The 24,063-nt window shown below is 41.0% G+C and overlaps 5 protein-coding genes across 9 annotated transcripts; 3 read left to right on the top strand and 2 right to left on the bottom strand.

Moving 5' to 3' along the window:
- Nucleotides 1-283: 283 nt before the first annotated feature.
- Nucleotides 284-10,000, bottom strand: LOC129593578 (macrophage mannose receptor 1-like). Its single transcript, XM_055489967.1, has 28 exons — nucleotides 9,760-10,000; nucleotides 9,483-9,691; nucleotides 9,166-9,287; nucleotides 8,734-8,888; nucleotides 8,544-8,652; nucleotides 8,253-8,477; nucleotides 7,868-8,040; nucleotides 7,681-7,810; nucleotides 7,513-7,589; nucleotides 7,200-7,331; nucleotides 7,037-7,141; nucleotides 6,739-6,897; nucleotides 6,595-6,683; nucleotides 6,301-6,490; nucleotides 5,964-6,164; nucleotides 5,592-5,735; nucleotides 5,356-5,529; nucleotides 4,853-5,220; nucleotides 3,909-4,565; nucleotides 3,391-3,829; nucleotides 2,828-3,316; nucleotides 2,478-2,724; nucleotides 2,371-2,413; nucleotides 2,185-2,284; nucleotides 1,670-2,122; nucleotides 1,254-1,610; nucleotides 944-1,144; nucleotides 284-841 (listed from the first exon to the last, which is right to left on the bottom strand). The coding sequence occupies exons 1-28, from the start codon at nucleotides 9,806-9,808 to the stop codon at nucleotides 597-599; spliced, it is 6,042 nt and encodes a 2,013-aa protein (XP_055345942.1). The 5' UTR covers nucleotides 9,809-10,000; the 3' UTR covers nucleotides 284-596.
- A 2,091-nt stretch (nucleotides 10,001-12,091) lies between these two features.
- On the bottom strand, nucleotides 12,092-15,343 carry LOC129593567 (lymphocyte antigen 75-like). Of its 4 annotated transcripts, none has more exons than XM_055489948.1 (7): nucleotides 15,227-15,343; nucleotides 14,962-15,007; nucleotides 14,697-14,825; nucleotides 14,240-14,523; nucleotides 13,960-14,059; nucleotides 13,451-13,885; nucleotides 12,095-13,381 (listed from the first exon to the last, which is right to left on the bottom strand). In XM_055489948.1, exons 2-7 carry the CDS (start codon nucleotides 15,002-15,004, stop codon nucleotides 13,014-13,016), a joined length of 1,359 nt encoding a protein of 452 aa, XP_055345923.1. In that variant the 5' UTR covers nucleotides 15,005-15,007; nucleotides 15,227-15,343; the 3' UTR covers nucleotides 12,095-13,013. The 4 variants fall into 4 exon arrangements, with proteins under 4 accessions (XP_055345926.1, XP_055345923.1, XP_055345924.1 ...); XM_055489949.1 differs by having other exon boundaries at nucleotides 15,088-15,297; XM_055489950.1 differs by having other exon boundaries at nucleotides 15,151-15,264.
- A 289-nt stretch (nucleotides 15,344-15,632) lies between these two features.
- On the top strand, nucleotides 15,633-17,781 carry LOC129593542 (intraflagellar transport protein 52 homolog). 2 transcript variants are annotated; one of them, XM_055489908.1, is made up of 3 exons: nucleotides 15,633-16,045; nucleotides 16,175-17,294; nucleotides 17,621-17,781. In XM_055489908.1, the coding sequence occupies exons 2-3, from the start codon at nucleotides 16,226-16,228 to the stop codon at nucleotides 17,779-17,781; spliced, it is 1,230 nt and encodes a 409-aa protein (XP_055345883.1). In that variant the 5' UTR covers nucleotides 15,633-16,045; nucleotides 16,175-16,225. The 2 variants fall into 2 exon arrangements, with proteins under 2 accessions (XP_055345883.1, XP_055345881.1); XM_055489906.1 differs by having other exon boundaries at nucleotides 15,633-17,294.
- A 744-nt stretch (nucleotides 17,782-18,525) lies between these two features.
- LOC129593543 (glutathione S-transferase 1-like) lies at nucleotides 18,526-20,220 on the top strand. Its single transcript, XM_055489909.1, has 6 exons — nucleotides 18,526-18,672; nucleotides 18,803-18,895; nucleotides 19,146-19,264; nucleotides 19,631-19,738; nucleotides 19,804-19,834; nucleotides 19,919-20,220. Exons 1-6 carry the CDS (start codon nucleotides 18,537-18,539, stop codon nucleotides 20,059-20,061), a joined length of 630 nt encoding a protein of 209 aa, XP_055345884.1. The 5' UTR covers nucleotides 18,526-18,536; the 3' UTR covers nucleotides 20,062-20,220.
- Nucleotides 20,221-20,608: 388 nt separating this feature from the next.
- On the top strand, nucleotides 20,609-23,131 carry LOC129593588 (glutathione S-transferase 1-like). The gene is made up of 7 exons (XM_055489981.1): nucleotides 20,609-21,010; nucleotides 21,087-21,116; nucleotides 21,392-21,454; nucleotides 21,536-21,651; nucleotides 21,731-21,838; nucleotides 22,048-22,078; nucleotides 22,655-23,131. The coding sequence occupies exons 1-7, from the start codon at nucleotides 20,878-20,880 to the stop codon at nucleotides 22,786-22,788; spliced, it is 615 nt and encodes a 204-aa protein (XP_055345956.1). The 5' UTR covers nucleotides 20,609-20,877; the 3' UTR covers nucleotides 22,789-23,131.
- Nucleotides 23,132-24,063: the final 932 nt, after the last annotated feature.

Raw genomic sequence — 24,063 nt, 5'->3', positions numbered from 1 at the left:
ATATCAGTAGCCGCCTTGAAAGATAGCAGGCTAATGGCAGAATATCCTAGTTGTGCAAAAATAGCAATACAAGTACTTACACAGGTAGGCGGCACAAACGGATTACGGAAGAGTATCAGCAAAAGAAACGTCCGCAAACATAAACACGATAAGGCTGCATTTACAATCTCGATCCCTGTGGCAGTCCAGATATTTCTTTGCTGCATATGTCTATCAGATTTTACGAGGGAAATCAGTTTACGGTTTGGTATTAACGTAAATACACACTGAAACTGAATCATTTTTTTTCATTCACACATTCATTCACACATTAATCCCAACACATTCATCAACATAGCACACAATTGACAAGAATACATAAATTATAATTACATTATTTGAACAAACAAGGACGTCTCATTTGTGTAAGGCTAATAAATGTAACTCCAGGATTACAGAATTAGTTCAGGTATAAGCCGATTTTGTACAGTGTAATTTCTTTGGTACTTGCATTCAGCTCTGTTGCATTTCATCGGTGCTTAAGGCCACAGCCTTCTGGGTTTAACGGTACAACTGTCTAACGGCAAACATTACTGCGCAATATCGCTCTATGTATATTATTGATCGGCCCCGTTATACTCGGCATCCTCGGAAATCCTTTGTTTATCATCTTGACGAGCATACGGTGTACTGCCAACACCCAGTCGGTCAGCCGCTTTGGTCCGAATGCTTTTCACTGAGCTAACAACACTCTCCGTCTTTCCGGTCATCACCACGTATCCAATAGCACCAACAACAGCAACAGCCAACAAGACACCGATCACAATGCCAGCTATCTGTCCACCGGTCAGCCCATCACTTCCTGCGAAAATCATTGATAACATTTTTTTTAACGTAAACCTTTGCTGTTTGGCATATCTATATATCAAATTCGGCTCAAGGCATACTAAGATTTTTACTGTACCTGCCACAGATTCGAAAGCTGCGGTAGAACCACGATGCGGTCGTTGTGTAGCGCCTTCTTGGCGTATTTTCATGCCCTCGCATATGTAACCTCGGGTCTGATTGGCTTCCCATGTGAGACAAGGCATGTTTATCCACTTCCCGTTAGGTAGTACAGCCACACACGCTTGGCGCAAGTTTTCGTTAGCCGGAGGTTTTGGCTCTAAAAAGTATTAACAATAAGAAATTTATTAGTTAACCTCCGATCCTGATTGTAGCGAGTAGCTGTATGATAAAAATAAATTAACAATACCAATTTATTGAATATTTACCAGTTTCCCAGTTAACGAATGTGGTGGGGATTTCTCCGAATGAGTCATCTTCCCATTTCCACACCCACTGCTGTGTCGTCGGATCTATACCTTGATACAGACCAATCCACATGGGAGCCGCCACATGATCCAGATAATTGTTCAAGCATTTCTGCTCTTCTTGGGAACGGATGGACGCTAATAAACCTCGAACCTCTCTACACCTCTGCGCGGCGTTTGCTCTGGAGAAGGTGCTGGGATTATTGTGGTGTAGCTGCTGTCCTTCAATGCGGAAACACTTTCTACCGCATTCATGCGGAAAATTTTCAGGACAGTAAAGGTCAGGATGAGTTTCATTGTGTGCAGGCGGGCATGGTTCTAGAGAAAAATATTTGTTCTACGCTTGCATATTGCGCCGCTGTAGGAATGGAACTCACCAAATCGACGTTCACACAGTACATAATGCAGTGATTCATTGCACAACCGGGCTCTCCATTTTCCGTGACGGTCCATTTCCACACATGCATCCGGTAGAGAAGTCGCGAAATTTAGGAAATTTGTGAATCGTACAGGGCAAGAGTTGTGCCATTTGTAGTTGCCCAAGTGTTCCCTCATGCCAATCCAAGCAGATGCACCACGGCTGTGGTTAAGGTTAGCGTCTCGAGAGATTTGATGCAACAAAAGATGCAGATGCGCGTCTTCGTAAATATGTTCCGCGATAGCGATATCCGCCATGCCACCAAGTTGACTCTTGCATTTCTGCTGTGCACTATCCCAGTCTCCTTTGCCCTCATCCAGTCGGAACGCGGCAAAACATGTATTTTCGGTGTGCTGCGTCCAGCCGTCACCGCATTTCCCGGTTACAGGTGTCGGAGCGGGAAGCTGGGGATCTGAAATTAAGTTGGCTACAGAATAACCTTGAGCAATCACAAACGTGATGCACTGCGATAACCTTTGGGTGCTTTGCAAATAAAGCCGGTTTTTCTAGTGCAGCGATGGGGGAACCATCGTCCAGTCTGTCCAACACCATTTCCCATTACGACGCACTCGAGCTAAATTATGAAGCATTAAGTCAAGATACTTTGCAAATGTAAATCTATTGACCTATTTCACATTGTACAGGCAAAAAATAACTTACACCAGCATTGTTAGGAGTTTCGGTGAGATGCCAGTTTGTATACCTATCAGGTGAAAGGGGCCCTTAACCGCACTTATGTGACAAATATAATATAAAAACCGTTATACCGGATTCGGGAATTGTCAGACCATCCCCATTGACCACTGGTCACTTCATGCAGACCAATCCAATAATCATGATATATTCGTCGATGGTACAGATGTGTAATTATAAAATCGTTTTCTATGTCGTCATGGATGGATATCAACTCCGCCGCGGGTCTGCCGAGGCTCACAGATAATTCTCGTGTGCATTTTTCGTGGGCCTCGTCCCATGTTACGTTTTCAGGAGGAGAGATGTAATAGCAGTTGCCTCCTGTAAAATACACAAAAACAAAAAATAACCAACACAGAACAAACAAATAACCAGACAGTACGACATAAAAGTACAAGTCCGACATAATCAGATTATCGCTAACCATGCGCAGCCCATCCGTCGTAACAACCGCCTTCATTTGGATTTCTCGTGGGTTCTCTGCTTGGGCGCACCCGGTTACTCTTGGCGCAGATGAAAACGTAATTATGACCACAATTTTCGTCCGCCCATCGTCCGCTGCGGCTGTTATGAGAAACACAACGTTCGGTACCACGGGGATCTGGTTGTCCTATCTCCCATTTGCGGAATGCTGAGAAATGGCCATCTACCCAAGCGAATTCCCGACCGGCAATGTCCACTTGATACAAACCAATCCAGTATTTCCGTGCAGCTGGCGACAGTTGCGCCGCTTTGATTTGGATAAGCTGGTAAGAGTCATTCGTGACCGTAGCCAAGTTGACCCCGCGACCAAGGGATTCGCAATAAGACTGCGCGTTTTCCCAAGTGTCTTCTTTGTTGGAAAAGAACAGGCACTCTTGTGTATTTGGCTCGAGGTACCATGCTCCCTCCGTTGTCGCCGGTCCGCAGTTAGCTACATTACGAATGTGCCGGTAAATTGCAAAACTTTTGTACGTACAAGCCAGAATGTTTATAATATGAATTTACCATTCGGCAATATTGGGTCCGGAAACTGGTTAACAAGTTCCGCTTCGTAATAGTTTCCTTTCGGAATCTCACACACCCATCCCCAGCCGTTATTGCAGCTCTGGGAGATCCAGTTTCCATTTTCAGCATCCACAGCTGCGCAGTTAGCGCCGGTATCATCGTCATGGTTTTCCATTTGGAATCCAGAATATGAGTATCTTGACCCATCGGTCCAGCCCCATGCAAAGTGGTTGCCTTGCGGCTGCCTATCCCACAAACCAATCCAGTACTGGTAGTGCCCAGTGAATGCGGATTTCTGGACTTCGGTTTTTATAAAATCGTTTTCCTCTTTCGTGGAAATGGAAGCTAAATGGCCACCTCGGAAGCGGCTGCAGAAGTCTTCCGCCTCTCTCCATGTGGTCTTCTGTATGGGATCGGTTGCGTTGGTGCTCAAATATGCCTGAAAGAACGTTAAAATGGTTAAGTATTTAGCAGTTTTTTTGCCGCCAAGACAAATGCGACTGTTTGGTTAGCAATACTTTATAGCAATTCTTGAAATCCTTTGATGTTTTCCAGGACGATGGGCAGCCAGTAGGTACAGGAGTACTAGCAAAGGTCGGATGTGGCTCGTGCCAGTCACTCGGTCCTTTGCACAAAGCGTGTTTGGTCTGCAGGCATGGAGCCACGTACCAGTCGCCCGGATATTTGTGGTCGCTGAATGCACCGTGCAGGGCCACACATCCAGCTTCAAATCCTCCATCCGAGCTTTGTGAATGCTTAGGTTGTCCTGCCGCCCAGTTGCTGCTCTCAACCGGCGTCCCGTCTATGAAATAGGCGTACGCTTCCCACGTATCTTCCACTTCCATTAGACCGATCCAGTAATCCGTTCCTAGGCTAGCCACTATGGCGTTGAGGAATTTCTGCTCGTTGGCGTTCGCCACACTGGCTAGTGTCGTTCCTGGGTAATTGGTTTGACAAAATTCATTGGCTTTGGTGAAGCTTAACAGCGGTTGGTTCATGATGGGAGAATTCGGATCGATACCGAAGTAGAAGCAGCTTTCATGGTGGCGAATACCATTCACCTTGCACCCTTGATACTGTGTAAAATCTACAGCAGGATTAGTCAGGCTGGTAGACTGTAAGGGGCGTTCGCAAATGTAGGATCTCCTTTCGTGACAGGGATACGCCGTAAAACCCTAAATATTCCATATAAATAAATCAAACTTTTTCTGATCTGGCATTGTGTCCTAAAGGTCAGCTATACTGTCGGGCCTACGACTATCTTTAAGACATATTTATCTTAAAGATATGTTTATGTATCTTTAAGACATCTTTAAATTAAAATATTCATTTCAGTTGGATTTCTGGACACCTCTTCCGACAAGAAGCACATAATAATATCAACTCGCCATTGTTTTTTTCGTAATATCGGACGAGACAAATGAAATAGAAACTGCTACCGTTATTTGTTACTGGTTTTTACCGTTGAGGTTAGCGCAACGCAGTTGGTATCGTTGATTGTGCTCCCTACAACTCCTCCGGATACCGAAATAACATCCCAAGGTGTGTAAATAACCGGCTCTCCGCTACTCCAAACGAAAACTCTAGGTTTACGCTCCGTAACGGTGGTGCTCAGGACGCCAGGATCAGCCATGGCATTCAAGCCAGTCCAGGAACCGGCTCCAAAGCGGCTGACGGAAACAAATTCGTTCTGATCACGAAGAGTAAGCAAGTGACCTCCACTGACACGACAGTCTTGCTCCGCAGTTGGCCAGTCTCTTTGGCTAATTACAAAGCGGACGCACCGGCCGTCGTAATCGTGCCAGTCTGCTGGGCAGCCAAGGTGCTGACCTTTACGGGAAGAAAACACATTTAAGGCATTCGCGTCATAAAAAGGCAGCCAGTATTAATTATCGGCCGTCAAAGTAGAGTTTAGCAGCGAAATATTAAACATCCGCTTCTAGTAAAAAAGACTGGTTGCCGTACCTGGCAGTGGGGTGGGAACAGGCGTTGTAACTTGTGTATCATTCTTTAGCGTCTTTTTGCAAATAAACGGAAACCTCTCTTCGTCGCATGCAATCGCGTACCATTCGGGATTACGGCTCGCATCCATGTAAACGCATCTGGAACTAAAGGAATATTCGGGCTCCTGAGGTTCACCTGGAAAGAGTGATAGATCTAGATTAACGATGTTTAGGGCCACAAAGTAAAAGAAGGCTTACCGTAGGCCCAATTAGTCACTGCCAATGGGATGTGCCATTTATTTTTCGAATCTCTGAACGGCCAGTGCCACTGATCCTTTTCGTTTGAATACAGTCCAATCCAGTACTCTTGGCTCCACAATAACCATTGGTCCGCCATAAAATCTACGAATTCCAATATTTTCATAAATTACTGTACACATCTCTATTTCCGTTTATTCGACAGCTGCAGGGTATATATAGCGAAGCAGCCCCAAAAAATTTAGATGGAGTCCTTATGTATATGCGTAAAGCCGGAAGAAGATTAAAATAGTGATGCTTATTATTAGTAATTGGAAAAAGGTCAGGCTTCGCGTTCAGGCCACAGTATTTACGGTTACATAATGCTCATACCACTGATAAACTGCTCTTCTTCTTTGGTGGTGATGTACAGGAGGTCAGCATTGATAGCCAGGTTTTGACATGTCTGTTTGGCCAGGTGCCATCGTAAAGGGTTGGGGTTAAGGTGGTAGCAGTTGTCACCATTACGGAACCATCCGGCACCACAAAGAGGGTCTGAATGATTTGGTTCAAGATCGGGATTTTCAATGGGCGCTGTTTATAACAAGAAAAGCACTTCTTTAATTTTGTATACGAACCGTTCAAAGCGCATCTGCGTATTAAGCACTGCATTATTCGCCGACTTAGGTAGTATACTGATGATGGAACTCGCGGCATTTGTCAAACTTACTTCCGGGGTGATAACACATAAACTCCCGCTGTTCGGTGCATGCAGCATAATACCATTCTCCTAACTCGGGACCGGTAGAAAACAAGGAATCAGTGGAAAACTGGTTATTTTCACTGGCCATGACAACACACGGCGTGTTGTCATTTGTGTAAGATGCATAGTAGAAGTTCTTAAATCCTCCTGGCCCCATCTAAACAGTAAACAAAAACAGAAATCAAAGTGGCACGCACTTAAGCAGACATAATCAAGAATAAAGAATGCGATGTATTAAGAGGTTTATCGAAGTTTCCTTACATATTCTCCATCACTGTAATGGAATTCCAGGAAGCTTCCCGTTCGACCTTCTCGCCGAATACCCAGCCAAATATCCTTGGCAATTTGTTCTAAAGTCATTATTTTATAGTTTAGCATTTTACCGTATTTTGTGCGCTGCTTTACTTTTCATCCACACGTTTTCCCCGAAAGTAGTTGTGTAAGCCAACACGGACGATCGCTCTTGGCAGTAACGCTGAGCATCATCTCGATTCTTTTGCTCATTGACCAACAAGTAGCACCCTTCGTGATACTTTGTAAACGGTGCGTCACAAGTGACCGGAGCTGAAAATGAACCATGCCAATCAAATCCTCGCTTAGTGTCATTAGTAAAGAAGTATCTTTAAAAAATAAAACAAATTTCATGTGTGTGCCGAATCAGAATAATATTTTTTCGAGAAAATAAGGAATATTTGAAACCTACGATGGATGATCGCTTCATCGGGAATTTCTGCGGATGCCGGCGTCTTGCAGATATAACCCTTCGGTTGTGAACATACCGAAACTGCCCACTTTCCGGTCCCAGCAGCTAAAAACGGACAAGAAATTCGTAAAGCAAATCTGAACAAGAATCCCAGTTTCCATACCATTCAATCCAGCGCGCTGAGCGTAGCCGCAGACGTTAGTATTACTGCCCTGCTCCGGCGTTACCATCGATCCATTCCAAGCTTGGTACTCCACACTAGATCCGTCAATCCAGTTGTAACGTCCGTTTACACCTGTCCCAAAAAAACCTTGTCACCGAATTTTTATTGCTACTATTTGTGCTTATGTTTCCCACTGTAATACTATCATATTATAAAAATATACGAGTATTTTTGGTACTAAGAATCTGAGATGATGTAATTACTGTACTGGCCCTCGATTATGCAATACGCAATTAAAATGCTATATGCTGACCTTGTAATCCAATCCACAAGTCCTCTCTAAGATGTTCGCTTCCGATGACAGCTTCTATGAAGCCTTGCACGACACCACTAACAATAAAATGATCGATTTTCAGGTCTTTTAGTCGAGTACCATTGGGGAACAGTTTTCCTTGGTTGATTCTTTTTTAGCTCCGCTAACCTTTTAACCATTACTAACTCGCCCTTCAATTTCTGGCAGTTTTCTCGTGCCTTTTCGAAGGTCTGGAGTGTGTCCTGGACAAACTTGTAACAGTCATTCTCGTATTCATTCCAGCCATATGGACATAAGTCTGAAAATGTTAATCTATCAGGAGATTGCACTAGATACTAACCATATTGGCACTTACTGCGTGGTGCTTCACAAAAGAACGGGAGCTCTTGATCGCAGTCAGGAGAAAACGACCATTCATGAACTTCCGGTTCATACTCATCCATGCCCCACCAATAATCATAGTACGATGGCCAGACACTGTCTTTTGTGTGAAGTAAACCGCAGTACGATTTTCCATTGGGCAACGATCTAAAGTACGCAACTGAATCTACTATAAATTATTTAATATTGTGATCTGTCAGTTGATACCTCAACATTATTGAAGCATGTCAGTGAAGCGTTAGTTGTTTATCGTCAGATAGAAATACATTACACGATACATCAAATAATAATTCCGTTGGCCCGTACAGAATACGTTCGGCTTTGCAGGACCTTGCACATGCACTCCCACAATTACTTACTCAATAACGTGGGTGAGATTGGGCCCGGCCCAGTGATTAACCGGAGTACCCGTAATCGGTGTGCCATCCAACCATTTTACATCATTCACGGTGGTGCTGGCCGTCTTGGAAGGGATCGTGATACCAATCCAGCCTTTTTCTTCTTCGACATGATCTCGCAACCAGTCTCTCATGCGCTGATCTTCCAAATCACTCCTTATGACGGCTATATTTCCGTTTTCCGCCCTGAAAGTTTTTGCTAATGTAACAGTATTTCCTGCATATTTAGCACATATTTGATGAAACCCTTACTCGCAGGTTGCTTTGGCTTCGCGAAAAGTTTCACCGAACGGATAAAAGTTATGACATTTCCCGCCATAGTAAATCCAGCCCTCTTCCACTTTGCACCACGGTCGGGAACCTGCGTGACGGCGACAGTTCGTTTTGCCTATTTCTAGCTTAACGTCTACAGATAGAGAGATGCTCCTGGAAGTAGGCTTACTGTAAGCTCCTTTGCAAATGTAGCCGTTAGAAGTCCCGTCACCCACCATGGATCGGAATTCGATTTCTTTTGAATTGGGGATATATGTGATAGTCCCACGATATAGCTTTTTCCGCTCCACATCCTCAGTATCTGGATCCGTCGGGCTAGGCTTTCTATAGAGTGCCAAACAGGCAGTAAAATCAGTCAGTGCCCGTGAAAGCCAATGTCGACAGGAATCGCAATCGGTAACCGGCACCGTCGCACTGGTGTTTTACAAGATCACAATAATATTAATATTTTGTATAACTTGCAGTAAGCAATTTTTTAGTTCCGACCATTAATTCAGCGACCAATGCACCACTACTAGTACTGTAGAAAACTTACACAATAGAAAAGCAGGCGAGTTGGCGTGACGAACTTACAAAAACTTTAAAATAAATACACGCTTACAATCCGATATCGGAATACGGCTTTGTGATATTGCCATTTGTCCAGCTCCAGGTTAACGTTTCAAAGGTCAATCCGATCCAAAAATAGGCGTATTTGTCGGTGATCTTGGCTTCGACCCATTTCTTTAAGCAAATTAGTGCAAGAACGCGTGTATATTTGCTCTGAACAACGTGTTCGTTAAAGTTTGTACAATATTAAGAAGGGAAAAATATTAACCATGAAAGGTGAATACAAAGCGTGTTAGTAAAACCTAACCGTAAGTGATGGCAATAATTAATATTATCATTTCAGACTGCACGAAACGGCTTTCTCTGTACCAGTTCGTCATACGTGTCAAAAGTTGCGAGCTGACCCCCTCGCATTTGACACTCCCGAACTGCATCGCGAAAATACAGCCTAACGGCATTAGGTCCGTTAAAGGCCTCGTCTCCCGACGTCTTAGGATTAAAAATATAATAACAGTCTTTGGTGCCTTTTCGATTGTACCAGTCCTGTCCGGGACACTGCGATCCCAGTACGGATGATCCTGTAGAATTTAATTGGTGAATAGACATGTGTAAGGTTTGTACCGCTGCGTGAAATTATCGCTTTTACCGGTAAGAATTATACAGCTCGACAATATTAAGAATAACGTCGACGTCATAATGTGGCAGGGAGAAATTACTGTATAATATGTCGTTAAAACATCATGCTTTGATGACTGTAAAATGGAGTTCACAGCTGGAACATAACATGCGGTGGCACGGATCTGATTAAATGAAAGGTGACAGAAACGCAGCAGAAAACTCTTGCAAATGAGTGGGCTGCAACGCTTTTAGTGTGTCCAGACTCTCAGTAAGCTGAATGCAGACGTAAAATTTTGTATACCATAATGGGAACAATATATTATCAGACAAATTTAATCTAAGTAAACGTTTATAGCTGTTATAAAAACTTAGGCATAGTTCTAATAGTTCGTAATTGTTTTCTCTTCCTAACTGCAGTATAAACATTTTGATAGTCTTTTGATTTGCTATCTGCGGTAATTAACGACAACAATACTGTGGTTCAACTTCGGCATACGAAAGGTCGCTTCAGACAATGTCGGCTGCCATAAATCGGGAACGCTGACTTAACGGTGATGTGAAAACATTATTAAAACTAAAATTTTTGACAAGAAACCAGTATCAATGTCTCGTACAATGTATAACAGAAGCGGCACAAAAGAAGCCGAAAATCCAGCCAAAATATGATAACGTGCCTTCGTACGCCTGTACATACCGTTCTTGCTACATTCATGCGATAATACATTTCTGAGAAATCTTTATCGGAACCAGGTACATATTACAATGAAAATGTACAAGATACAGTCGTTCAAGTCTGCAAGCTGGCTCAGATATGAATTTTAGTTTTTCCATTATGCTTCTACCGTTTGAATTTTAGCGACTGTGCAGCGTTACCGTTTAGACAATACTGTTCTTCTCGTGGTGCTCGATAAACTAGTGCATTGATGATGCTTATTAAAATATCTTGCAAATATTAAAAATAATAGAATAATTTACACGCATCTACTGCTTGTGAATATGGGGTGATCATGCAACCAAAATCCACATCCTTCTTCTGCACTACTCGTATAATGGTGACAACAGATTTAGAAAGTTTAAACCACACCATAGCGACCATACTGAACAGAAAAGTCCATACTTTAGGCGGTATTTAATATCGCTGGAATGCAACTGTTTGCTTTAGCGGTCATAAGTTTATCATAATTCTTTCATAATTAACTTGTTGTTCTGGAAAATCCTAACCCCATTTCCAGCGTCGAAATTCCTGCGGACAAAAGTTTATTAGTAGCTGGAACATTCTTTAGAAGTAGCTAATATAACTGTGAGCAACTGTAAACTTAAACACAAATACACAATTACCGCACATGTTTTCCTATACTTGTTCATAGTATTGTATCTATAGAAGTATCGTCAAATATTCAGCGGTTTGTATACTTCTATGGCGTTTGTATTGGACCCCAACAACATGCTGCCCAATTATTACAAAGCGATATAAATACAGTAACGGTTTTCTTTTAAGTCGCTCTTCACAACTCATACAGAAAGATGTGCTGTGAACGCCAAGAAAACCAAATAATATGTAGAACTTGTATTTAAAACCATTTAAGAACGGAAATAATTTATCCAAATCCATTAGATTCGCAGTAATTACATTTAATTACGTACAACATCTATACTACGCGCGGCGCCCCATAGTTTTCAGATCTCAATAATCAAAACGATTTTTTTAAAAACTGACCACGCCAATAGATCGACCTCGGTCCACAACTGGCTCATATGATTTTCGTTTTTAAATTCGTTCGACCAGAATCGTGTCGGCACGACGCCGCACACGATCCAATCCACTTTCAAGGTGACCTTGGGACATAAAAATAATGCCTGGATACATTACATAACATAAATTGACATATTACACTAATTAAACTGAAAAATAAATAAATTGTACTTATTTTCGTGCGGCACCAAACGCATAATTATTAAGAATTTAGCCTTCCGGCTTTAGTTGTCGGCACTTTTATACGCTATTTAAAGGTTCTCATCGTACTTACAAGTGCTGGAAGTTTATCGGGTAGTTTGATATTGCTAGATTCAAACATTCACTACAGCTGCATTTACTAATATGTGGCTACTCACTAGTTCTCCATAATGTTTAACTTCTATTCGGAACTAAATACGCAAAAAAGAAAAAGTTTTCGAATTTCTTAAAGCGTTCTAAACAAGCTGAACTCGAAATAAGTCTCTGTTAATCAACAGCGCAAATTTACACCAAACGCTTGAGTGACGGAATTACCACCCCTGTCCAGTTAGAAAAATCGGAAGCCAGGTTAGTGACCGAACTTCCATCATTGCCCAGGGAGCAAAATCTCTGGATGAGTGAATGGCTGAGTTACCACCACTGACCAGTAAGAAAAATCTCTAAACGAGTGAGCGACCAAACTACTATCACTACCCAGTGAGAGATGAGTGAGTGACCGAGCTACCACCATTGCGAGAATCACTGGACGAGTTAGTGACCGAACCTACCCGAAAAATCACCAAACGAGTGAGTACCGAACTACCACCCCTTTCCAATGAGAATCTTTAGATGCAAGAGTGACCGAGCTTCTTTCTATCACAGTCCAGTCTATGCGTGGTTAAACTTATAATTTTTTGGTGGGACCCATCAACAATCCAATCTAGATTCTAGAGTCTTTCCTCAAGACGCTGTACAATAACTGCTAAGGCTGTTAATACATTTAATGAACTTAACGAATTCTCCATTCAAACCGGCCGTGGATCACAAGAAACACGGAGGCAAAGCCGAAGCTGTTTCTTGTAATCATAATATTAACGAAGTCAGCAAAACGATTATTTTCAATCATTTTCAATCTGTAAAGGAAAGATAATTTGCAGTGTATATTAATTTTTATTCAGGGATTTTGCTGTGGATAGTCAGGTACCAATGCAGTATAGTTAATTTCAAAGGGCACATTTTGATCTTTTCCTCTTACATTAGTTTGACTTGATCAAGCGAATTTTAAAAATCTTTTCTGAATAAAACTAAGCTCTCATCATTTTTTTGTAATACTTTGCCAACGAGCAACATTTATGTATTACAACGCAAAATAAAAAAATTCTTCCCTCGATCAGTCGCTAAATCTGTTCCCCTTCTTGTTTACTTTTTCGGTTTCCTGCATTAGTTTCGTTTGACTACTGCTGTTAACAAAACTGCGATATAGATATAAATGTATCGTTACCAATACGGATTTAATCGTAAAAGAACGAAACAGTTGAAGGTTATTAATTACGAGTAGAAGTATTAAATTACACAATCACAATATCTTGTAGAGTTAGTTCATTGCGGTCAGTGCTGCGATGTCGACGCATATTATTTAAAAAGCTTCGTTTGATCCTTCCTGATACTCGATTAAGGTATCGGGTAACAAAAATACTCCTTCCTGTGTAGACCACATAAATCAGAAAACTGACGAAGCCCACCGAAAGCAGTAAGCCGAAAACAATCCATGAAATGGTTGCGGCTGTCAGTCCGGGATACGGATCATCGATGGGCGCCACCTCCGTTGTTCTAATAATGGGACCGGAAACGAAGTTATCCGTATTCACAAATCCGTCACTTGTCGCAGGATATAGTGTAATTGTTGTTAAATTAAAATCTTCAATAATTTCTTCGTCTGAAAACAAGTGAAAAATATTTGTTCTAACACAGGTAGCTGCAAAATGTGGCTGTAGCCAGTACGCACCAAAACGTTTCTCACACAAAGCGTATAAGAAACTGTTGGAACACGATGTTATAAACCATTTGCCACCGCTGTGCATATACGCACACGGCGTTCGGTCATGAAAGGATTCAACATTCTTTGATGACTCCAGCAAACCGGGAAAAGACTGCTGGCGGCTGGTGTTGGCCGGGCGGAAATTTTCAGCTCCCGTAGACATCCATGCTTTAGCGGTGTCAGAAGAGTCCAGATAGTTTAATGCTACGCGAAACTGGGCATTTTCATATATATCCCGGATAGTAGCCAAAACGCCACCAAAGAGCCGACACTTTGTGTCGGCTTCATCCCAACTGACCGGTTCTCTAAATTTTTTAACCAGGAAGCAAATGTCATTCTTGTAGCGGAAGCCCTTTGGGCAGCGCAAATCAACATCTGGCACCGTGGACGGCAATCGCGAATCTGGTTAATTTGAAATTTTAATCTGAGTAACCGGAGAAAAACACAAATAAACCAGATGTGTAATACATTTATACCTTTTGCAGCTTTGCAAATATAGCCGTTGCTTTCGCTGCAGTCCCGATTCCTCCAGAATCCGGTTTGAGCGTCTTCGTTCATCAGCGCTGCACAAGTTGACTACAACTTTAAATACTCTTATTTATAACAATACACGTAACAGATTGTTTCTGAAACAATTCGAAGATGTTTGAACTTATTAAACCATAGAAATATCTGTCTATAGCAGTTACCGTTGTACGGAAAATCGCAGAAGAGACCGCTTGACCAGCAGATGATAACAGCGCGTAATCAACTCACCAGATTGGTCGCTTGGTCCTCCTGTACTCCCCAGTGGGAAAAAACGTACGGTCGACCATCAGCCCAAAGAAATCCTGAGGACTGATTTTGACGAAGACCAATCCAAAATGCCGGTCCAAAATTTTTCAGCATAGTTACCAATAAGTCATTCTCCACGGAGTTTTTTACGGACACCAGATCTGGTACGGGCGCTCCCGGTTTGGCTTCCAATGCAGTACGACAACTGTTATAAGCTCCCTCGAAGTTGTTTGTAGTGTTGCCGGAAAAGAAGTAGCAGTAGTCTCCTGAGTGAAGTAAAACACTTCAAAGTTTTTTTGGTTCCGTGGATTCTTCCGTAAAGCAGCTGAACCTTTACTGAGCTTGGTATAGTTTAGAAAATATTTACTCGCTTCCAATACCAAAAAAAGCCCAATTTAATTTAAGCTGAATATTCAGGCTGCTTTTGTCACATACCTACCATATTCTTTCCATCCTGGGTAGCATCCACCGTTTGTCATAACAATGCCGCTGGTATCATTAACAAAACTGTGTTCAAAGGTCGGTCTTTCGGCAATATGCTCTCCATTGATTTTTCCGGATGTTGTAACTGCAACAGTAAAGTGATATAGTGTTTAATTACACAATTATTTTGACTTTTTTAAGCTTTGGCATCGAAAGTGCAATGCACTGGTACACTAAACTGAAAACAGAAAAATAAACTAAAGTTATGCAACGCAACAAACCCGTGAGGACGATTTTCAGTAATGAGGGAAGCCCCAGCACCATATTCTGCAATCGACAAAATAATTTTACTGATGTTAGGATTTATCGTTTATCAAAACGTTGGCTAAACAAATAGACAGACACACTGCCTGAAAAGGAACACCGTTGATGTAAGAAAAATATTCAGAATTTTTGAGTCTTTTTAAAACCTGATCGCAATCCACAGATTTTATCGTTAGAAACAAAATATTGTAGATTCAAACTGGTGGATATTCAGATGCTTACAGCAGAGGTTCAGATTAATTTATTTCACTCATCCATACGAACTCCTAACGGAAAAATATTGTTTTTAAACGAAATTATCTTATTATCGAGAGTCCGCACAACACCTGTTTTAGCAAATGCATACAAACATAACATACGTTAGCGCGCTATCCTGATAGCAGTACTATGATCAAACATAATTAACTGTCATTGATAAGTGGATTGCCTGTTCTAGTTTATCACTTCTGATTAGATTTTCTGTCAAAAAACTACAGTACTTATCAGCTCGGCTTATCTGTCATTGGTTAATAATATTTATAGCAAGAACTTACCATAGGTCTCACACTATAGTAAGTACTTGATAATAGTTAACAGTTTATCTACCTAACGACGCACATTCGGTCAACCAGACATTATACTGCAGCCACTTAACGTTACCTAGTCAGTCAGTTAACTTACGGTTAGAGCAGCCAGAAACACTTGTGTAAATTTAATAGTTTAAAAAAACAATGTACATTTCTTTTGATAACCTTAACAGCTTATTTTGCGATTTATGTGTAACTGCACATATGCTGCACGCCTAATTTCTAAAACTAAAGCAAAACAAAACTGCAGCAATATTCACATAATACTTTATTGTATATCGTAACATTATGCATGCAATGGAGTTACATCTGACATGTTCGACGGCTTTCGACGGAACATCTGATGATTGTTCGACGGCTTTCTGATGCCGGCATTTGCATATATACAACTGCTTTAATTTTGTACTCTACGTAGTACAGTACAGCATCTGCGCAAGCCACACGATGATGGCAAGAAGCATTCACTGCAAACCAGGTGAGTTATTGATTGAACTTCAGCTTATATTTCTGTGCTAAATTGCTTCCCGTTGATCTGTATGTTACATATGTGTTGCCAGTTGTCTTTTCTAACGAAACTCCCTTATATTCACTAATGACTAATCAGCAAAGAATTGGTGCCTCCTGGAACTAGTACTGACGATCCGGGATCTTTGAAATGGGCTCTCAGCAGTTAGAAATAGTTTTTTCCATTGCCAAGAACGAAAGAGTGTCCCCTGAAAATGGACTGAAGGTTCTCACCAAACGACTGCGACAAAAATGGAGCATTGAAACATCCAAAGATATTTTTCGCGAAGGATTCCTGTCACGTTGCCGCTATGTGATCTTCGCATCGCCGCAAAGGAAATTTTCCACTGCTGAATTTAATTTACTAAAATCCTTTCTAGATGCCGGTGGCAGTATGTTCTTTTGGCTGGGAGAGGATAGCGAAGAGCCTATCCGCACAAACATCAATTATTTACTGGAGGAATATGGCATGGCGCTTGGTATGGAAAGCGTTATTCGAGGGGTTTTCCAAAAATACTTCATTCCCAAGGAAGCTTTGATCAGCGACGGATATCTGCAGAAGATGTCCGCCAGCCAGTCTACTGATACAAAGAACCAGCAGTCCTTTTTATTTCCCTATGGGACAACACTGAAAGTGAAATCCCCGGCTGTACCACTATTAACAACCGGTTCCGCATGTTTTCCAATGCATCAACCAATTTGTGCATTTGCATCGGTTCCAAAAGGAGGAAAGGTCATGGTTCTTAGTTCGGGATTGACGTTCACGGATAACTACATAGATAAGGAGAACAATCTGCTCCTCTTGGATCGACTTTTTTCTCTGTTGACGGCCGAGAAGTTGCCGCGTTTCTTGCCTGACGAATCGGATTTACCAGAAGCGGAGCCCGTATTAGATATAGGAGAGAACTCGCGGTCGGTATTTCCGGTTCTAGAAGCCACGGAAAATTCTTCAATGAAGTTATCCAGTGTTTTTGATACGCTGTTTGAGCTGTCAGACTTAACGCGGGTTATAGAAGTGCTGCAAGCTTACGGCAAATTAAGTGTTCCGAATCAGCCTTTAACATTAATTGCTCCGAAATTTGAAGGAACGTTGCCTCTACTCCAGCCAGCTGTATATGCGCCAGTGTTTGAGGATGTATCTTCTCCACAGTTGGAATTTTTTAACTTTGAAAAAGAGTTCGCGGCGGAAAAGGAAAAAATTAACCAGATATACACTGAAGGTGATGATTTAAGTCGAAATGCTTTTGCCTTGCATGAAATATGAGTTTAATGTGTTACTGATCATGAGAACAGTTATTATTATAGTACCGTACCTCCTTCCCATAATTATAAGCAAACACTTGAAGGTTGTATTTGTATTACCTACCGTAGGCCTACCAGTAAGACTGACCATTAGGTACAACAAGGCGCATGTTCACAACACTAAAATCAATGTAAAACGATATGCATACTGTGAAACATTTATTACCAAATTTTATTACCATGGTTGATGGCATAAAGATGAAAAAGGTACAATACATGAAAATTTATCTTTTATCTTCTCTAGCACGACGAACTCCAGAAGATCTGCCAACTTATATATCAACTTTAGCCAATGCCCTGTCAATTGGACCAGCGTCAAATCCGCCGGCAAATACTCATAAGGAAATTATAGAATTTATAGCCGCTCGGGTCATCGGTTTCAAAAGATCTGGATGGATTTCGTGACAAGAGGGTTATTTTAGAGCATCGCATTAAGATGAAATTTTGCAAGTTTGCCAACAGAAAAATAATATTCTGCTTTAGCTCCGCCCTTCTGATCACGTATAACATAAAGAAGAACGTGAATAAAGAAGAACGGTTTCCATTCTAAACTTGGGCAAACAAATTTGAAAAATGCATCTTCCTATCCGGTATTTGCATTTTTTGTACCCTTGAAGAAATGTGGCTTTCTAAATTCGGCATGGAGCGCGCACGTTTTGTATTGACTAGTGCATCCACTGAACGCTGGGACACTTATTGCTGGATGCATGTATTGTATATACTCGTAAGTATGGTATGAAAATCTCAAAAACCATTACGGCGTTTGTACAGATCTGTACTCGTCAGTACTTCTACCTCTAACAATAAGAGGCAAAGTACTGTGTTTGTCACTCAAAAGATGGTCCCCCTGAAACGTTTACCGGCTAAGGAGGATAATAGCAACAGTGTTAGAGCGGTATTTTCAAAAGATCGGCGGTTACGGAAACTTATAAAGTTGCATTGCTGCAACTATGATACTCGTACAAACGAACAGCAAGAAAGGTGCAGGCTATCCGGAAGTTTTGATTTAGGGTTTGAACGTGTATGCCTCGTTGTTGTACAATGTCTGCATGAGTGTACAGCGTGCTGAATTCTTGTTATAAACTTACACAAAAACTTTACTTTACTTAAACTAGTACTGATAAAAACATTATAATTTTAGTAAGTCTTGTGAGCGAATTATGCCGCAGTCATTCAAATTAGTCTACTTCGATGGCCGCGGTAGGGCCGAGCTTTTGAGGTTAACATTTGTTGCTGCTAATAGGAAGTTTGAAGATGTCCGAGTCGACGTTATGGGATGGCCATCACTTAGGACAAGTACGTCGAACAACGTTAACAATTACCATTTCTATTGTCAAGCACCATAAGTTTTTATCTGTAAATAACATTTCAAAATAATAACTAGATACGAGTATAGGCGTTATATAAGCCAGTTGTGTTAATTCAGCAACACCTTGGGGAACCTTGCCTTTGCTGGAAGTTGACGGCCGCACTGTCGCTCAGTCAAATGCTATCGCGAGATACCTGGCGCGATCTTTTTGTAAGTTTCGCAGTACATATTGATATAGGGACAATATGATTTTGAGGTATGGACAATTTTCTAATAACAATCTACTTGAATGGAATGGTTTAATTTACAATGTATGTATGTATTCGTACATGTACATCGTAATACCTAGTCTGACAAGCCGGCTACAAACACTTGGATAATAATCAGTTTTAATTTAGCACTTCTAACCTTTCAGGTCGAACGCCATGCACTGTAGCAAATATTAACTTATTTTTTCCAGTATTAGCGGGCCAGGACAAATGGCAGGAAGTTCTCGTGGACTCAGTAATAGAGGCTGCATCTGATTTTTTGGCAAAAATTTTACATATAGGAGAATTCAAAGGAAATGACCTTGAAAAGGTAAGTGTAAAATTCTGTTCGCAAATAATATTGCATCACTTCGTGGTTCGGTATTCGATACCAGTGGATCTCAATCGTTTATTATTATTACGAGTCGCACTTATTTTATCTTATTTATGAGATTATATATTAACAAAATTTTAAAAATTTGTTTAAACAGCGGTAATACAGTACATATGTAGAAGTATAACCGTCCAACACTTCCAGTGGCCAGATTGGACTTGAATATTTACACATACCATACAATAGAGTTTTGTCTGTAATTGTTAATTTCATGTCGAAACTGTCCGCTTGTGGTACTTCAGAAGTATATAACAAAAGAAAGTCCACAAAGACAACTTAACAAAAGTTCGAGTTTATTTCCAGGCAGACGCAGTGCACAAATTCAAAGAAGTGACAGTCCCTTCCGTACTTTCTAACTTTGACCGCTTCATATCACAGCACGGCAACAATGGTTTCACCGTGGGAAATCATGTGCGTTATATTAATTTCAAAAGACTCTTGCAGCCCTTGTAAATATCAAGTATTACTATTTTTAGATGACCATTGCGGATATCGCCATATTCAGTGGTAAATTTCGCAATTATTCTTGAATAACGTCATGTTATAATACATAGTTTTCAGACTCTGTAATTAACGGCACTAACTTTTTAGTGTTGGACAATCTATTTCATCATGGCATTCTCGATAGCCAGTCGCTGGAACATTATCCAGGCGTCAAAGCAGCGTTTAAAAGTGTCAAAACTCAACCAAGAATTGCTGCTTATTTGAATGAAAGACCTAATGCATCTTTTTAAATGTTTTTAACCATACATGAACAGCTAACTGCTTGGCGCGCCAAAATATCACAATACCCTAATACACTATAAATATACGTATTTCTCGCTGTTGTAGGTACAAATTCTGTAAATTAATTTGAGAAAAATCTGTGTTTGTGAGACAATGTGCATACTATTTTCAAAGCCAGTTTCTTCCTTAGAAATTCCATGGGTGTTCAATTCAGGAAGGTGTCTCGGCAAATGTTCTCCGTCTGATATTATTTTAGAACGTTACACTCGCACTTAAATTGTAGCCGGCATCTCACGCTTAAGTCACTGGATACCGTCAGGAACCTTATGCCGGCAAATGGGACACCGCGCATTTACATTGTGAAGTGCATTACATAACGGTTCTGCACACTGAACAAACACACAGGTGCATGATTCGACAATTTTCACAACGGTGTTAAATCCCATTTACCAAATAAAAACGTGATGACTGGCCTGGAACTTGATTCCATTTATTATAGGCACAGTGAGAAAGTGGAAAGGATAACAAATAGGAGGTATCGAAATTCTAGGGCAAATGCGCATGCGCGTATGGAACCCAATGCATAAAGCGGAAGCGACATATACGGATTAGCAGTTATCCATATTCAATTACACATAGCTTCGCTTCTTCTTTGCCCGTTTCCACACGACTATTTGCCATATTAGAGTTGTATAATCTAATAATTTTGCTCAGTATTGCAGCAGTATAATAAATTAAGAAGCGCTAAACCGCATTGTTTGAAGCGAAGATTGAAAAACAGTTTTTCTCTGTTCGCTTAAACGTTGTAAGCCGATATACTTATAATGCCTCATTACAAAGTTACGTATTTCGATGTGCGTGGCCGGGGAGAGTTTGTGCGCATGATTCTGGGCGCGGCTGGACAAAAATTTGAAGACAACCGGATTGCATTTGGTGACTGGCCGCAAGTTAAACCTAGTAGGTATCGCAAATTGGAAAACCAGAGATCTGGTTTCAAATGTTCTGCAGTTTACTTATTATAATTTTTTTACAGACACACCTTGGGGAACATGCCCAGTTTTAGGTACTTGTAGAGGAAAACTGCATAATTCGCGCTCGTTCAAATAAGATAATTACAGCTAATTAATGGACATAATTTAACTTGCTATAATTTGCGGTTTACTACGAAGCGTAATAATTTTTACCGATAACAAAATTCGGAGCAGTGCCTTGTTTTGTTACTGTAAATATATTGTAAGTACATAGTTCTGTTAGCTCAACACTCAAGTACAGAACAGAGCTACACAAAAAAATTGTTTGTGCACGCATAAAAAAAAATAAGATGCCCATTTACTACAGAGGTTGATGGAAAGCAACTGGCACAAACAACATCCGTGATCAGATTTGTGGGGCACCGCTATGGTAGGTCGGAAGTGTTTCCGAATTAGATGTGCCGGTTAAAGCTCGCGGCAAATTGCAATTAATTATGCCACCCATATTAAGGGCTGGTTCCAAGTGGTGACTGGGAGGAAGGTCTAGTGGACTCTGTAGTCGAAGTGTCCATGGATATCTTCAACGGAATGGAAAAAATCGCTTATCATATGTCGGACGAGGAAAAGGTCAATAACGATTGTTACGTTAGCTGCACACTTGTGGATGATGGTAAAATATGGTTTAGAACCTTGTTCGCTTTTACAGCCTGCTGGCACTAAACAGTACATGGAGGTCCAGTTGGTAAATATCCTGAAGAATCTGGAAAAATTCATTGCGCAGCATGGCAGCCACGGCCACTGCGTCGGCAGCAAGGTCGGTACATAGCGCCACAGTACAATGCAAATGAGCAATTTGTACACCTTTTATTGTCCTTGGAGCTAGCGTTCACTATATCACAAGCAATTATTAGAAATTGAAGCGAACATTAAAGGAGACCTTCTGGATACAAAATGTTAACAATCTATAACATGATGTCAAAATAATTTCGGTATAATCTGGTTATTTGATATTTCTAATTGCAGCTGACCACGGCGGATGTTTGTCTATTTTGCGGTAAGGTAAAATTTTAAATATAACTTATGGATTGTTTATTAATTATTAAAACCTTACATCAGGTTTTTTGTTTTCTAAGATATGCGTGTGTAAAGTTAGCACTGCCCTTTATGTGTCATTAAAGTGTGATGGGAAATCGGATTTTCCGTAGGGCCGGCAGTACTATATATATGCAGTTTTAATACAAACAAATACAAGCTTAGAATCGATCAATCAAAAAAGGATAGTCTTTGTATCTACAGAGTACATGTCAGGTAGTATGACTACGATGGGGAGTGCTCTGTATTTGTTATTTTAAATAAAGCTCAGAAAGTTTTGCTAAAAGCCTTTTTGTTACAAGTCTGAAATCTTAGGTATAAGCAATCAGGGTAGGTCAGGTAAAATAACAAAGTAGCGAAATATCTATTGAATCAGTTAACTTTTAGCATTTGTGGTTTATACTGCAATAAATTGTGTACCAATAAAGCATTCCAGGCCTTACGGAAAAATCCCCACCGGTGTAGGGACGCACGCTGCGGCTGCGCAAGTGTTATTATTTGCACCTTCGCGATTTATAATAATTGTTCTTTTTAATAGCTTTTGACTTGCTGAAGGAGTACAAATTCATCACCAACCCATCCTTTTTTGATCCGTATCCAAAAGTCAAAGGTGTTTTGGATAAAGCTCTCCACAACGAAAAGGTAGCAGCTTACCTGAAGATTCGAAAATGAGCTGGTGGAATGATGGGGCGAAAATCGAACTATAAATCTGCACGCGGGCGAAATTTCAAATTAATAACATCTGGATGATACAAATGCCGAAGTGCATCATAAATTCTGTCAATTATCTTTAACGTGCAATACTTACACAACAGATTCATGACATATTATTTGTTCTTTGAAGCATTTCTATTGGGCTGTACTTTCTTTTGACTGCTGCGGTTTTTGTCATTTCCCTGATTTTCTGTTCTTTTAATTAGAGAGCATTACGTATACCTGAGTATGTTTGGGACTTATTTTGCTGTTATATATCATTGGGTACCCTTATAGGCACCCCTTAAAACCCCCGTATATTATAGGCACCCCTTTTCGCACCCCGTTTATTATAGGCACCCATTTTGAATTAATATATGGTAAATAATTATGTGAACGGAATATTACTTACATTTTCCAAAAAATTGTTATTACTGTTTTAAATTTTTATTACTGTTTATTATTGTTACTATGACCGTAAAAGCTTCCTATGGACAAGAGGTCAAGATAACAGGGTTATACGTTCATATATTACATAAATGTATCAATAACTTTGTTCCCAATACCGGCAATTTGCAAATATCATATCATGGCGGGTTCAAGCAGCCCTCTGGCGCCGGGGCCATCGGAAGCCATGATCAAAGATTCGGTATTCCCATCCCTCGAAAATGTCGCTGACCTGACGGACGAATACCCTTCTTTTGAAGAATTCGAGAAAGACTTTAAGACATACCAGGAAGCGACTTTCCAAACATTCACAATACGACGGTCCGAAAAGTTCAAGACCGGAGAAGCTCTGGAGCCGTCCCTTAAGTACAGAAAGATTTTCCACGAATGCGTGCACCACAGAGAATACAGAAAGAAAGGCTTTGGCGCTCGGACATTCACTCATAGCCGACAAAACAAGTGCCCGGCTCGCGTTAGGCTTGCAGCCAGCATTCGAGGCCACGTCCTACGAATATTAGAACGTGAAATAGGGTGAAAACGGCATAGGAGCGCCGCTGAACCTTTACGATAGCGACTTGGCTGATGTCCTGGCGGTTGGGCGGATGCTCTATGCCAGAGTCATCGGCATCTTCTCATATCTATGCCAAAAAGGAAATACAGGACGGTTTACCGGTCTCGCAGATCCAGGCGACCTTGCCATCTGCAATCCCGACGGGCAGGAGGTAAAGCGCATACAGAATGATCTGGCGGCTGGAATGGAATATATCCAGACCCTGTATGGCTCAAACCATTTTGTAATGTCGCAAC

This window comes from Paramacrobiotus metropolitanus, unplaced genomic scaffold, assembly GCF_019649055.1.
Source record: "Paramacrobiotus metropolitanus isolate TYO unplaced genomic scaffold, Prichtersi_v1.0 Parri_scaffold0000062, whole genome shotgun sequence".
Classification (NCBI taxonomy): Eukaryota; Metazoa; Tardigrada; class Eutardigrada; order Parachela; family Macrobiotidae; genus Paramacrobiotus; species Paramacrobiotus metropolitanus.
The sequence above is the reverse complement of the archived record's forward strand: the minus strand, read 5'-3'. Positions and strand labels throughout refer to the sequence as shown.

Bases quoted from the DNA above. Each gene is read 5' to 3' on its own strand.
- LOC129593578 (XM_055489967.1), bottom strand. From the start codon at position 9,808: ATGACGTCGACGTTATTCTTAATATTGTCGAGCTGTATAATTCTTACC. The intron at 8,041-8,252 runs GTAAGTAATTGT...TGCGTACTTTAG, and splicing joins AATCTCACCCACGTTATTGA to ATCGTTGCCCAATGGAAAAT. The intron at 7,142-7,199 runs GTATGGAAACTG...GTCCGTTTTTAG, and splicing joins TCAGCGCGCTGGATTGAATG to CTGCTGGGACCGGAAAGTGG.
- LOC129593567 (XM_055489948.1), bottom strand. From the start codon at position 15,004: ATGGTGCTGGGGCTTCCCTCATTACTGAAAATCGTCCTCACGG. The intron at 14,826-14,961 runs GTTTGTTGCGTT...TTACTGTTGCAG, and splicing joins ACTGAAAATCGTCCTCACGG to TTACAACATCCGGAAAAATC. The intron at 13,382-13,450 runs GTGCGTACTGGC...ACTTGTTTTCAG, and splicing joins TTTGTGTGAGAAACGTTTTG to ACGAAGAAATTATTGAAGAT.
- LOC129593542 (XM_055489908.1), top strand. From the start codon at position 16,226: ATGGGCTCTCAGCAGTTAGAAATAGTTTTTTCCATTGCCAAGAACGAA. The intron at 17,295-17,620 runs GTGATGATTTAA...TATCTTCTCTAG, and splicing joins TAACCAGATATACACTGAAG to CACGACGAACTCCAGAAGAT.
- LOC129593543 (XM_055489909.1), top strand. From the start codon at position 18,537: ATGCCGCAGTCATTCAAATTAGTCTACTTCGATGGCCGCGGTAGGGCC. The intron at 18,896-19,145 runs GTAAGTTTCGCA...TATTTTTTCCAG, and splicing joins ATACCTGGCGCGATCTTTTT to TATTAGCGGGCCAGGACAAA. The intron at 19,739-19,803 runs GTGCGTTATATT...TACTATTTTTAG, and splicing joins GTTTCACCGTGGGAAATCAT to ATGACCATTGCGGATATCGC.
- LOC129593588 (XM_055489981.1), top strand. From the start codon at position 20,878: ATGCCTCATTACAAAGTTACGTATTTCGATGTGCGTGGCCGGGGAGAG. The intron at 21,455-21,535 runs GTAGGTCGGAAG...ACCCATATTAAG, and splicing joins ATTTGTGGGGCACCGCTATG to GGCTGGTTCCAAGTGGTGAC. The intron at 21,652-21,730 runs GTCAATAACGAT...TCGCTTTTACAG, and splicing joins ATATGTCGGACGAGGAAAAG to CCTGCTGGCACTAAACAGTA.